At 49.6% G+C, this 13,553-nt stretch overlaps 5 protein-coding genes across 5 annotated transcripts; all 5 read right to left on the bottom strand.

Moving 5' to 3' along the window:
* Window positions 1-1,717: 1,717 nt before the first annotated feature.
* On the bottom strand, window positions 1,718-2,907 carry CC77DRAFT_939493 (hypothetical protein; the record flags this gene model as incomplete). The annotated part of the gene is made up of 2 exons (XM_018534675.1): window positions 1,718-2,675; window positions 2,762-2,907. 2 exons carry the CDS (start codon window positions 2,905-2,907, stop codon window positions 1,718-1,720), a joined length of 1,104 nt encoding a protein of 367 aa, XP_018384175.1.
* Window positions 2,908-5,107: 2,200 nt separating this feature from the next.
* Window positions 5,108-6,724, bottom strand: CC77DRAFT_208755 (hypothetical protein). Its single transcript, XM_018530648.1, has one exon. The coding sequence runs from the start codon at window positions 6,619-6,621 to the stop codon at window positions 5,263-5,265; it is 1,359 nt and encodes a 452-aa protein (XP_018384174.1). The 5' UTR covers window positions 6,622-6,724; the 3' UTR covers window positions 5,108-5,262.
* Window position 6,725: 1 nt separating this feature from the next.
* Window positions 6,726-8,652, bottom strand: CC77DRAFT_208868 (hypothetical protein). The gene is made up of 2 exons (XM_018530649.1): window positions 7,506-8,652; window positions 6,726-7,454 (listed from the first exon to the last, which is right to left on the bottom strand). The coding sequence occupies exons 1-2, from the start codon at window positions 8,212-8,214 to the stop codon at window positions 7,096-7,098; spliced, it is 1,068 nt and encodes a 355-aa protein (XP_018384173.1). The 5' UTR covers window positions 8,215-8,652; the 3' UTR covers window positions 6,726-7,095.
* A 2,800-nt stretch (window positions 8,653-11,452) lies between these two features.
* CC77DRAFT_1063371 (soluble epoxide hydrolase) lies at window positions 11,453-12,407 on the bottom strand (the record flags this gene model as incomplete). Its single annotated transcript, XM_018528621.1, has 2 exons — window positions 11,453-11,597; window positions 11,647-12,407. The coding sequence occupies 2 exons, from the start codon at window positions 12,405-12,407 to the stop codon at window positions 11,453-11,455; spliced, it is 906 nt and encodes a 301-aa protein (XP_018384172.1).
* Window positions 12,408-12,605: 198 nt separating this feature from the next.
* Window positions 12,606-13,485, bottom strand: CC77DRAFT_208750 (hypothetical protein). The gene is made up of 3 exons (XM_018530647.1): window positions 13,239-13,485; window positions 13,092-13,189; window positions 12,606-13,038 (listed from the first exon to the last, which is right to left on the bottom strand). The coding sequence occupies exons 1-3, from the start codon at window positions 13,363-13,365 to the stop codon at window positions 12,805-12,807; spliced, it is 459 nt and encodes a 152-aa protein (XP_018384171.1). The 5' UTR covers window positions 13,366-13,485; the 3' UTR covers window positions 12,606-12,804.
* Between the last annotated feature and the right edge of the window lie 68 nt (window positions 13,486-13,553).

The raw sequence follows: 13,553 nt of genomic DNA, 5'->3' as shown, positions 1-13,553 counted from the left end.
CCGTACTCAGACCTGATCTTGTAGTTGGCATTGCTGACCTCAACATTCTCCTAATCCTGGCGCTTCCAAGTTATAGCTCATCCAAAGTGGGAAGGATTGCACGACATACACTTTCTCTGCTAGTAAAGGCTAGATATAGCAGGTTGCTATCCCTTCATTAGCCAGTCAATGTACTTCTTCTAGCCTCTCAATAGAATGGAAATGCGATAAAGGGCGCTCGATATACTTCTCATCCCCATCATTTGTGGATACAAGAGTTCGGTGAGATGAACTGGGTGTATAGTGCCTCTAGTATGACAGTGAATGCTGGCCGAGCATTCTATGCAGACTCATCGGGGACACGAGGCATTAAGAAATGCCTGACTTCACCTCAAAAGAGATCCTTGGAGAATATGATCGCCATTATGGGTACCGGTAGGGGTGTGAGTTGGCACCCGGGAACGTACGCTGCACACCTAGGCCGCAGAATATAACAATATAACAACACGTTAGGACAAAATACAACCGAGAGTGTGGTCATGTTATGTAAACCCAGTTCAAAGAATCGAGACATGATAGTCAAAGATCGAAGATACCGAGAGACCCAAAATATCTACTATCAAGGCTACTGTGAGTGCCCGCAGCTTGATCCGAGCATGTTATGGAAAACGCAAGAGAGTCAATGAGAGCAAGACAGTATGAAGAGAAGATGAAAATCAGAGGTTCCGATGAACTGTATAGATCATTAGCAGTGGCGCATATGTTGTGACAACAGGTCGCATCGCAACGCATGTGACCATGGTCATCCAGGGTTGGATCTGCCAAGTCTGCGATACACCGATACGACGACCATCGTATACCCATTAAGCTCTCTAGCCCGAACCCAAATCGTTCATGTTTCCAAAGAAGCATCCCCTCAAGGCCAAATAGCGCCGTGTCAGAATCTACTAGCACCGGAGCCAAAAGTCCAGTCCCAGCCGGCCACATCCGAAGCGTACTGATCGATAAGCGGCCGCGCACTTGCTAGACACCGTCTCGAAACCCAAGATAAACAGAACATGATACCACATCTTTATCTCCACCCCATTCCGCCTGAACAGCGCCGTCGCGAGTTCGTCGGAAGTTCATCGGCCATCTAGCAAGCCCTGCCAGCAAACCTAAATGCGAGGACGTGGCTGACCGCCGATCATCGGCGCTAGCGAGCTTCCAGCGCCTTGGCAAGTATGCAGTCGCGTGGCTAGTCAGAGTGGCGGGATATATGCGGGCTGGCTGTGCAAAGATCCTGTTTTGGTGTTGCTTAGGCGTCCCGGTGGTGATGCATTTGATGGTCGCGATCGATTGCGGTGAGCTGTACGACCGATGACGCTGCAATACCTTGAATGGAAGGTGATACTTGCCCGGGTCTTACAGCAGTGACAAGCAACCGAACGGTCCGAATGAGAAAAACAAGAGAATCTGGTATCACAAAGAACGTTGGCATTGTGAACAATATTGATTTGTTGAACTGGATACTCGTATTGGGGTATCATCGCGTCGGAAGACCCAGATCGAAATCGAAAGCGACGGAAGATTGAATCTGGGCGTAAATCACCAAGCCCTAACCGAACCCGAAAAAACATGATAATGATGATACCTCCATCCCAAATGGAAACGCCTTGGTAATGCAACGCTATGCTATGCGATAAGCCTTCCTCTTTCGTCGTAAACGTATTATCTTTGCTGGCAAAGCAATTTGGTGCTATTGTAATATGACATTATGCTCTTGTTGGAATACAACACCACTGGTGTTCTGTGCAAAAATCTTTTGTATGGGAAGCGTAATTGCTTGCATGATGTTTTCCCGGAAGTCGATCTTGACATTGCTCTTGTCGAACCAGTAATGGCGGATGAGCTTGCCCTGGCAGTTGCTGACTTCAACACCAGGGAAGCCATTGGCCTCGCCACACTCAAGCTCCTTAATGTACTGCTCGTAGTCGTAGCGGATATATTCACCGAAGGCGGATTGCTCGTGGAATCGAGGTTGCTTCCATTGCGAGCAGTTTGCGTATCGGGTGTCGTCGGGGCACTCGTGCCATGCCTTTAGGATAGGCATAGTGTTCTCATTGTTTTGTACAATCATGAAACCAGTGTTGGTGTAGGTGCGGTTGAAGCGATCCGAGTTGTATTGAGGCTCCTTCTCGCTCCAGGGATCTTTAGCCATGACGAAGGAGTGATGTGGCTTAATATCCCAGTGGTTGAGCATCCACTCGACAGGAACGTGTAGGAAGCGGAAAGCAGCGTCGGCGTCAAGGAAGACGATGAACTTGTAGTCGTTGATGTAGTTGGCAAGCGCAGAGGGCTTGATCCAGGTCGCATGTCGGTCTTCGAATTCGTGTGCTTGAACAAACTTGTAGTCGTATCCATGGACGAGCGCGTACGTGTAGTGGTTGAAGATCCCACCAGAAACGTGGTTGATGTTGCGCCAATCGTATTCGCCCTTCTGGTATGCCTCAGAAGACTTTAGATTGCGTGTCTCTAGATCAAGAATCAAGACGTCGCTGCCCATTGTCTTCTTGTAGCGCGGGTTTGGTGGCAAAGAGATATGGCTGCCATTCGGTTCGCGGATGAAGGGCTCGGTTGGCGCAACCTTGAGGTTTTGGTACAGTAACTTGATAACCTCGCCAATGGTTGCGTCAGTTTGCGCGCTGGCTGCTGCCCTGTAGGGTTGTTGTTAGCTCCGCTCCGTGGGAAAAGCATAGCTTAGGGCCTTCCGCCTCCGCCACGAGGAAATGACAGCACATACAAGTTCGAAACTCCCGTCCTATGGGGAAAAGCCATACGGGGAGGGCTCTGCCAAGCCATGAAGGCAAAGATGAATACCAGGACACAACCAGCGCTCACCGAGAGCGCGAGCAACGGGCTCCGACCTCCAGTCGACGGCAACATCATCATGGGCAACGTAGATCCAGGAACGTGGGCGAGGTCCAAACGAGCGACACGATGGAAGACAGACGAAGATGTCTTGTTGGCGATAGGGGGTGCAGCGTGCTGTGGCAGGGCTTCGGGGGATCAGCACATTTTAAAAGACGAGAGACCCATCAGCCCGTCAGCAAGAGCCAAGACGCGCAGGAGGTGGCATGGGGCGCCGGCGAGATTGCGCTTGGCAGGCCCTTCAGCCTTTTGCGGCGTCCCTGCAGCCAGACGGACCCGAGCGAGGATCCACTGGCGGTGCAAAGTGGCTTCTGGATGCCGTCCTAGAACGAATCAGATGCCGGCCCGGTGCTGAGCCGTGAATCATTACGAAGGGTGTTGATGCACGGTTGCTGCCGAGCTGCCAAACGGCTGCCACGGCATCATCACTGCTCAAGTGGCGGTTCATGTCCTACTGTGGCTGACAGCGCATAGATAAAGGGTGATGCCATGGGGATTTTCCGGGGGAAATCATCTTTATAGTTGTTGTGGTACTTGTCAAGCTCGAAGCCTCTTGCAGTGCGGCCAGATGATCGAAGATGGTGGCAAAGGGTCCAAATTGCGGCGACGCTTAGTTGGAAATAGTAATCTCCCCGCCTGACTTGCTAGCCCCACTCGACATCTCCATCCCGCCTCCTTACATCTGCGCCGCCCCTGATAAGCCTGCGGCTCCTTTACATGCAGAACCACCCCCGCATCCGACACCGTTGTCTGTTGATGGTTGTGGTGAAACGGCGTTCATCGCAACGAACGTCGTGTTCCCAGCACGGTGTCACAATATGCGGCTGCGTTCCGATCGTTCCACTGTTCCCGTGGGCCAAATAACATTTCGTCTTCGTCAGCATTGAAGCAAATAAGCTCGGTGATTACGAGTTGGAATTACGATACATAGTCTTCCGCTCTTGGTCCTGATCATCTCTGCTGGAGATAAAGAACACTTTACTACGTTGCTGCTAGCATGCTATGTAGTACAGTCGAGTGCTCAAGCTTCGCATACGCGATACAATGGTGACTCCCGAGGTCCCAATGACTAGCTCCACGGGTGTCCACAACTCAAAACCAACTTCGCAAGTATTTTGTGAAATGTAAGATGCGGCGCGATACGTTCAGTACTATCACCATGTTAGTCAGCCACAGGCGATACTCAAGCTCCATGGCAAGAGGTGAATCTGCGCCATGGGCATTTTCTAATCGGAGCACGATGTCCGAATAGACCATGTAGACGTTCCTTCAGTATGAACTGGTTGCTTCCAGGGATTCTGGCACAGTCTCTTCCTGTCTAACAGATCTCCTTCTCCCCTTTCTCTTCTTCCACACCCCCTTTGAAGTATCAAGCAAACTTTCCAACGCGGTCAGGGTCATCCCGACATCTTTGATATGAGGAAGTCCGGTAGTTAGGACAAAGAAGAGAGTGTTAGAGGACATCGTGATGGCGCCACATGATGTGCATGGTGGCATCGCTGTCGCGGGATCGAGATTACAGACAGGTTTCGTAGTGGGTGAAAGTGGAAAAAGAAAGACATGCGGATTGCAACCGCGTCAACGATGGAATGCTCTTGACAGAGTCATGCATTTGCCCTGCACGTGCGCATGGCAAATATCGAAAGCAAACGATGGATTTGATTGACTTACACGTATTCCTGCCCCATGTCACTCCCAGCGCGTTACACTGAAGTTCTGAGTGTAGCTACAATCAGCCGTTTACCTTATCTTCAACTTACGTTACGCCACCATGGCAGCCCCGGAACACTCAGAAACATATGAGCAGTCATCATGCGCCAGCCAGAACGGCGACAAAAGTAACAGTCCTAGCCTAAGAAAGAATGGCAATCGCCACGGCCTGAACCCCCGCGCATCGCCCTTTACGCCTCAGGCACTGACCAATTTCTCTCCAGCTTATCAATCGCAAGGCAACGGATACCAAACGAACCAGCTCGCCATCCCATCTGCAACCGGGGATCTTCGACCATACAAAAACGAAAACTGTGCATCACACGCAAGTGTTCCAGATAACAGCTATCTTACATCTTCCGCAAGGAACACCTCAAGGAAAGAATATCCCGCGAGACAGCCTACGATACCACCTACAATTGAGGACCTGGAAAGGGACCCGAAGATAAACTTTGCATGGAAATTGCAACATGATAAGAGTTGAGTACTCCTTTAGGACACGCAGAGTCTAGCTACTGTTTGATTATTATAAGGGTAGAGTCATAACTGAGAGTTCACAGCACGCCCTGTAACTATTCACCATATCTTGCAAAGGCTTACTTACAAAAAACAATACTGCGAGTACCTCTTAGCTGCAGACTCAGACCTGCCATCTAAAACTCTTCATAGTTCGTCACCTCTTCTTGCACTCGCATTAGCAGTGACCATTTCCTCATACCTCCTCCTCACCTCCTCAATATTTTCCTCACGCCGTCTTGTCTTCCTGTTCCTCAATCTAAAATCTTTAAAGTGTTCTATCAAACCATCCGCATGGCTTTTCGCTGCTGATTTTAGACCTGTACAATCGCATTTTGCGAAGCTTCCAAGTTTTCCATTCTCCGGTTTTGGTGTCTTAGCCGCAGCTATGACTTCTTTAAAGTCGACAGTCGTACGTTTGTGAATAGCTAGTAACTCGTGGAAAGTCTCATCAGGGTCGCGCATACGGTCGACGATGATAGGTTGTGTATTTCTGCGCTGAGATGGCTGAAGCAATCTTTCTCGGACATTCCCTGATGCATGAACACTGTTGTGCCCTGGAAAGATGCCGGCGTACCGCTGCTCTATCTGAGGCAGTAGTGTTCTACTACTCAAGGGTTGAGTGGTGGTCTCGCGTTTCGGTCTGCTTTGCCGAAATGAGTACGGCATGCTACTCCGCAGCTGAGCCGCTTTTGCGCCACCAGAAAATCGTTTTCTACAGTCCGTGATGCATGTGTGTACTACTGAATATCTACCATTGTGTAAATGGCTACCATTCTGTGAATTACCGAGACGAAAGTTGGGGGGTATTGGCGCAGATCTGGGCTCGGTGAAAGTCGTTGTGATCTTCAGGGAAGGACGTTTATTGAGATGTAGTTTTTTAAACTTCGAAGTCGGAGGAATGCTACTGTAGAGAGGGGAATTTTCCGGCTTCTTAGGTATACGTAAGGGCGTTGGCATGTCTCCAAGCGTCGCAGCTGCTTCCAACACATCTTGATGTCTTCGTGATACCTTTTTCTCGCTTCCAATTATATCATCCATCAGCACAGCGACAGTATCGCGCTTTGTAGCCCTGGTCTCTGCACCAATCTGTGTAGCCAGCAACGTTCCTTCGCTAGAGTCCGGTATGTCGACAAGTTCTGCCGAGTTATCGATTATCATGTTCCGGCTTCCACGTCTCCCGTCTATTTCGATGTTGCTCGGTAAATACTCCTGCGCCAACCCACCCTCGGATATCGGCGTCGGGGTCAATCCAAGGTAGTCCTTCAGCATCCATTCTTTCTCCAAAATGTCCAAAGACTTCTTATCTTCTTCTTTCACCGGCGTCACAGCGGAAGCGATCCTAGGCGGCTCATCCTTCGGTGGAATTGGTGGAGCAAATGGACTACGAGCTACATGATTCATCGCTATGTTGTGCTTGACGTTGCGATTGTGGATTGGTACAGCCGCAGACTCAGCTTTGCGCCTTGCTTGGGAGTGAAAGGAAGGGTTCTTTGGTAGTGACATGGTTGTGTAGTGCCGAAGGCCGCTGAGCTCAAGGATGCTTCGTATGCAGATTACGCCTCAATCATGTGCCGCATCGCTGACCGCCGAAAGCATCAAGGTGAGCAGCGAAACGAGAACGAAAAGTAGATGATCGACATTACTATTATAAACTCTTAAGAGTCATTGGCGTTGGCTCAGTCATGATGACATGAATATAGCCGGCGAAAAAGGGATGGTCTTTGTGATCTCTAAGAACTAAACCTCAGTCTTGCGTGAAATCTCAGAATTACCGGTCAGAGTATTGCCTTTCCTTAGTTGATAGTGTACATATAGAAACAGTCTTTACAGAAGCATTCGACGTCCAGAGGCGCTGAATTTCGCCGTACGCTAAGAGGGTCCAGACAAACCTCGAAATCCAAAATTCCCAGTACTATGTGATTTCACATACTACAGCCGTGACTAGTATGCGAAAAATGAACACAACACTTATCACCCTTACATCAGATGACTAAGATTGTGTTGACGCAAGAGCAAGTCAGGCGCAAAGTTAGTCATGTATGACATGTCGATGTCATTCGCCATGTGCTGAGCCATATCTTCCATGTTCCCCATGATTGCATCCATCTCGTCATGCGACACTTCTTCCATCTCGTCATCTTCATCTTCATCTTCATCTTCATCGAGTTCCATATCAGGCTGAGCCTGTGATTCCTCATCGGCCGCCTGCGTCGAAGCCTCCCACTCTTCAATGTCAATACCAGCGAAGAACGAGCTTCCGTTTGTGTCTTCTTTTGATTCCTCGTTGTCGGCAGTGGTGTCTGAGCCGAGATCGAACGACGTGACAGAAAACATGTCTAAATCTTGGAATGCCGAACAGACAGAAGTTGGAAGAGAACTTGGCGTACTAGGGGTGGAATCATCGCCGCAGGAGTATGACTTGGCAATGACCTCGTCATCAACCCCTAGCTTGACCAGATGAGAGCTTGCAAGAGAGCCAGTGAGGAATCTTTCCAAGACAGATGGATTCATGACGGGCTTTTCCCCAGAGACAAATTGGAGTTGGTTGCCGTATTGAGCATGGAGGGCTTGGCCAATACCGGGGGCAAACCAGACGCCGTGAAGCTCGAGGCGGATGACATCTGCAACGTTAGTATCGAGCAATCTTCGTAAGGCTAGCGTGATCGGGTGTTGCGCGTATAAGATAGAGTCATCTACACACGAATTGGCCAACTTTGACAGTGACGAATCAATGCGGATGTAAAGATCCTCAAACTTCGCACCTGTCATAGCGAGGGACGCGATGGTGCTAGCTATGTTTCGTTCCCTTTCTGAGTTCGCTCCTGAGATTGTAGCATATACGGCGAGACGACGGAGGTACCGTATCCACTTATCAGCAATAGGAGGAAGGATGGTAGCGCTGTCATTTGGGGGTGATGCGGCGGTGATGGCGAACGCGTTGTGCTGGTGAAAATATGATGCCGACTCTTGACCAATTTGCTTCGAGGCGCCAAAGAGTGCTGACACAGCAGGTGTTTGCTGAGGATGGCATCTGTCAAGGAGCTGTCCATAGATCGTGTTGCGCACCTCTGCCGGTAAGTCGTTGAACATTTTCATGGTGCCTAGAGGGAGTTCGTATATCTGTCGTGGTTGGTCAAGGATTTTGTGAGACGAACGTGATTTGAATGGTGGGTGGTGATATCCTTTGACAGTGTTTCCTGTTTCAGGTGGCGTGGTGTGGGGTCGGGTCAACCAGCGCAAGACAGAGGTGAAAGCATGCACTAGTATCGGGAACACTAAAGTCGTCGATGTACAACGCTGTGCCGAACGGGTAAAGTTGCTGAAATATAGTGCTGTGACGAAAGAGCAAGTTGATTGTTGTCCGCGTGAGATGCAGTCGTAGTAGACGTGGCGGCGTGGGAGTTGAGCGGGCTTTGGGTGCGTGCAGTAACAGCGGTGCGATGAGAATGGGTTCGAGGAGACTGTACAACAGGTCCAGCTGTTATGCGGCTTCCGAAGGATGATCGACGCTAGCGCGCACACGTGAATGGCTTAGGGTCTGGCGGCCGCACAAAGCATTCAAGGGCAGGAGTACTCGCTAAGCCACGTTTACCATGGAACTGGCCCTTATATGTTCCCTTCAACCATGGGTGATGACTCCGCTTTCCCGCTCATGCCAGTACAGTCTCATATTGCAGCTGCCTGATAGGATGTACCGTATACCCCCTGTCCTATCCTGGACCACACCTATGGAGTTTATCGGGGCTTGACCATCTCGTTTGGCCTGAATTAGACCTCAGCTATACCTCACCCGGGAACTGTACGCTGCAGTCGAAATTGATATACTGCAAATGCTAACTTGACGTATACCTCTTGGGTGGTATTTAAGTACTCTCTGCGACTTGTTTAAATCAAGTCTGTTTGTGCAGCAAACGTCATCGCCTCAGGCAGAAGTCCCTCATATTACCAACGTCGTATAACGCGCCAATCGAAATGCGGAATTCGGTGGATACTCACAAGGAGTATAGCACAGCCGCCGTTCTGATGCAAGTTGCCCCGTCTCAAGGCTTCCTCGCTCTTTTCCGCTACCTAGATGGACCGCCCAACATGGTGCGCTCCATACAATATCTATCGCAGCTTGGTGATTTCAACCTCAACTCTCTGCATGTATACTTGAGGTTGTGGGTGACCTGTCCTCTATTGAGTCGGTGCACATCCATCGCACATGTCGCACGATCCTCCAAGGCCGACTTATCGCGTCATCGAGGGATGGGCTTCCGCCTACTCGAAGACAGATATCCTGTCCGAATCTGTGCTAGAGCTTTTTGTATGGATCGGATGCATCGGCGGCTAGCGAGGTAGGGGTCGATCATGTGTGCACGCGTTGGATCTGAGTGATTGTATCGGGGATACGAACGTGACGCACGCGTGTCACCAAATCAGAATTCGTGAGGTGCGCGCAGAAATCTAACGAAAGAGGAAGCAGGCGGCGTCGACAATTGGACAGATCACGATGGGCAGATAGAAGAAAGAAGGCAACTATGGCACGCGTCGTGGAGTGACGTTTCCTGGGTCATGGAGGTGTGGTGTTCCGGCGCTAGCTAATCGATAAGCGTCCACGTGACTGGTTTTCTTCTCCATTGTTGTCCACGGGGTGCTTTCACACGTGTCTCGATATGCACCTGCCGATTCACAGCTCTTGATACGTTGATCACGTCCTTATGACTCAACACATCACATTCACTCAAGTTTGCTAAGCCCTCTGCATACCACCTTCCATGTGACTCATGTTCCGTCTTCCTCGACCATGCGAATGACTAGGTCGCAAGCGTGTTGTGAGGCGCATCATTATCAGGACACGGTTGCCTCTGATACGTCACATCTGGACACGGCTCCAGGAATTGCGCGATCTAGTGGTATGAATTGGAGGGTGGAGAGCTTGTTGCCCGGTCCACACGTCTCACAAGAGCAGCTTTCAGCTTTAGCATGCGCCAACTCCGTACAGCCAGCAGCCTTCACATGTATATGATAATTCAGCATCCCAATCTGTTGCTATCTTGCTCGGGAGACTCGGAAAGACGTTATAAACTTAGTCAGATGTCCATAACACATTCATTTTCGCGTCGAAGGGTGCGGATAAGGTGGTACACCCGTGTTTGCACGGGAACCAGTTAAAGAAATGCAGATTCCAAACGATGCATCCGCATCGAGCCAGAACGTATAGTACAGAATGCTGGAACCACAAACGAGTCAAACACGTAGGGCCAGAATGGTGATGTATACCACGCTGACGCCCGATCAGTTCACTATGACAGGCGATGTCGACCAGCCAAAATGTACACCAAGAGACTCTTTTCAATGACGATGCACCCTAGGTATACTACGCTTCTCAGGTATACAACATACTTTGTGTTCCAGTACGTTGATGTAAAATACTGCGTGTACCTTTAGCGTAGACGTAGGTGTCAGGTACAATCTGACGAAGATCAGCTCCTTCGTATGTCTCCATACTACTCCTGCACAAGTGCATAAATCGTGGCAGCTGTTAACAGTCCTCGTTTGCGACCGCAATTCACTAGTGAACACCTCAGAGTCCAGGCACGCGCCGCGCTAGCGGTGGCGGAGCATCTCCCACCCTTGGAATCTTGCGGTATAGAAATATGAGCCTCTGATATTTCCGATCCTCATCCTGTTGTCCACTTACAGAACTGATTCAACAGGTCATATTCTAACACCCCACATCTCGACTCAACATTATCCAGCAGATTGACTTTTAAACGGCTCCCAGTCATGCATCTTCCCACTGCACTCACCGCCTTCATCGTCACCACTGCCCTTGCAGCCCCAACATCTATCAACGCCACCTCAAATTCCACTCTCGCCGTTGGGAACGACAACTTGGGGATTCTTGGGTGCTTCCCGTGCTTTATCTACTACCTCAAGTGCCGCCAGGTAAGTGGCATCCAAGCTCGATCATCATAATTCCTATCCTAATTAGCTTTTTAGACACAAGCTAGCGACGAGATCTGCCGATGTTTGACATCTCCTCAATACAACGGTCGTTGTCGAACCGATTCTTGTGGATATAAGGACTGCTAAAGGCAAGTGATAGTGGAGAGTACGATCAATATAGGACCTCGGAATTGAGTGCGTGGGTGCACCGATTGGGGGAAAATGATGATGTCAAGTTTGACGGATACTTGAGATTAGGTACCTCAGTGTGATCGCTATAGGAATCAATGCAATGAATACCTAGTGATGGCTACTGTAAGACACCGACGAACAGTTCATATGCAAAGCGCTGCTACTCAAAGAGTGATGTGGCGCTTCATATTCACGCACATTGATCTTTGAATCAAAGAATGAACTTCTTTAGAAGGTTGGCAAGTTTCTCAGGCTGTTCAAGTGCTAGGCTATGCCCACACTCCTCAAAAACCTCCGCAATATGCACCTTCTCGACAGCAGACTGTATCTGCTCTTTGACAAGCGGCCCGAAGAACCTAGATACCGTTAGCCATCTCCGCAAACCATGCAACATCACAAACTTACTCAGGGGCTCCCACGGTCATAACTTTACATTTCAACTTCTCCTTGCTCAAAATCTCCTCTTCAACATCTACATTGACCCAATGCGCCCGATAACTTTCCAAGACACCCCTCAGCCCGCCGGGTGCCTTCAGACATCTCACCCACTCATTGACGGCTACCTGATCTAACGCACTAGGATTATAGCACTCTGCCTTCATAAAATGTGTCCAAAACTCTTCCTCCTTCCCTTGGATCAACATCTCCGGTACATGCGGAAGCCAGAAGAAGGGGATATGCCAGTTCCAAACACCACTTTGATTGTACTGAGCAGCAATGTTCTTGCGTGTGAAGAACGTTTGCTTGGTAAGGGCGTAGGAAAGCAGCATCTCGCAGAAAGAAAGATGGGTTACCCGCTCTGGATAAAGTCCTGCGAGACAGAAGGCATACGTTGCGCCCCGATCCTCGCCATGGACAGCAAACTTCTCGTGCCCTAGTTGGTGCATCAATTCGGCCATGTCTGTCGCGTTTGTCCGACCGTCGTAACCTTCGCTGGCAGGTGGTTTGTCTGTTGCACCGAATCCACGCAGATCTGGGGCGACGATTGTGAACTTTTTCGTCAAAAAAGGCGCGATGCGATACCAGTAGTAATGTGTTTTAGGTGTGCCGTGTAGTAGGAGTAGAGGTGGACCCGATCCGGATGTGATGTAATGTAAGCGGATACCATTTACCCGCGCCATGTGATGGCGTACGGGCTTGCCCTCGTGGTCTTGCATTTCAGGCATCTTTGACGTATATTTTCGCTGCAGCAGGAGTCTTGTTGATTGCTGGTAGGATCTGCAACACGTTGAAGTGTTTCAGGATTACCTAGGTATGGTGGCATTCAGTGAGGTAGCGCTACCCCACATTTCGACGTCATTGTTGACCGACAAGTAAGCGGAGACATTTCCGCACTTGACACATCCAAAGCATTGCTTTTTCTCTTGTCGTGGGTATTGCTGGTTGGAACAATGAAATATTGACAAGGTGCAAAACAGCGGAGTCACGGGACAGTACTGACATTCGCCCGTATGATGATTGAGGGCCTCACTTTGTCGATTGCGAAAGTTTTCAATTATTTGTCTCATTTAGGCTGAATAGTTTCCATAGGTTCTATCTCTTTTTCTTCCATGTTATACAGCCTCATGAGTCCGGAATGGCAGCGATAGCCTCAACCTCGATCAAAAAGTTGCCCGGCAACTTGCCAACCTCAACAGCGGTACGTGCAGGCTTTGGGCTGGGTAGCATAGCAGCATAGACCTCGTTCATAGCCGTGTAGTCTGACATGTTGGCAAGGAAGACAGTAGTCTTCATAACATAGTCCCACGATGTGCCAGCTTCCCCGAGGATAACGGCAATGTTCTTGATGACTTGAGCCTGGCTTGAGTGAGTATGACACGAGGAGCTGAGTAGAGAATTGATTCGCGTACCGTTTGAGCTTCAATGCCGCCTGATACAATCGTTCCGTTGAACGAAGGTACAGTTCCCGAGGTATAGACTATGCCCTTGGATGTCCATGCACCGCTTGCTTGACAATCATCAGATTCTGTTCAGGTGAAATAGCCTGTATAGCATACAAAGAATAGGTCCTTGGGTACCGAGATAGGTTACCACCGGCTGTTCAGCGAGCTTTGGTGTTGGCGTGGCGATTGCAACACCAGCAACTGCAAGAAAAGTGGTAACGAGAGCCGTGAAGGATACCATGATGTGATCGGACTACAGCACGTGGGTTCTGGAGAAACGTAGATGTCAAGAGCTGAATATTATGGTATGAGTACCTCAATCAGCTTCGGTTTGTCTATGGTTTTATAAGCATCGCCAATACTGGCGGACCATCTGTTCCCAACTCTTTCGTGTTCGGTCAAGTTCATCGTCCGCATTGTACCGACCGC

This window comes from Alternaria alternata (genome assembly GCF_001642055.1).
Source record: "Alternaria alternata strain SRC1lrK2f unplaced genomic scaffold CC77scaffold_15, whole genome shotgun sequence".
NCBI lineage: Eukaryota > Fungi > Ascomycota > Dothideomycetes > Pleosporales > Pleosporaceae > Alternaria > Alternaria alternata.
This window is presented reverse-complemented; position numbering and strand designations above follow the sequence as displayed.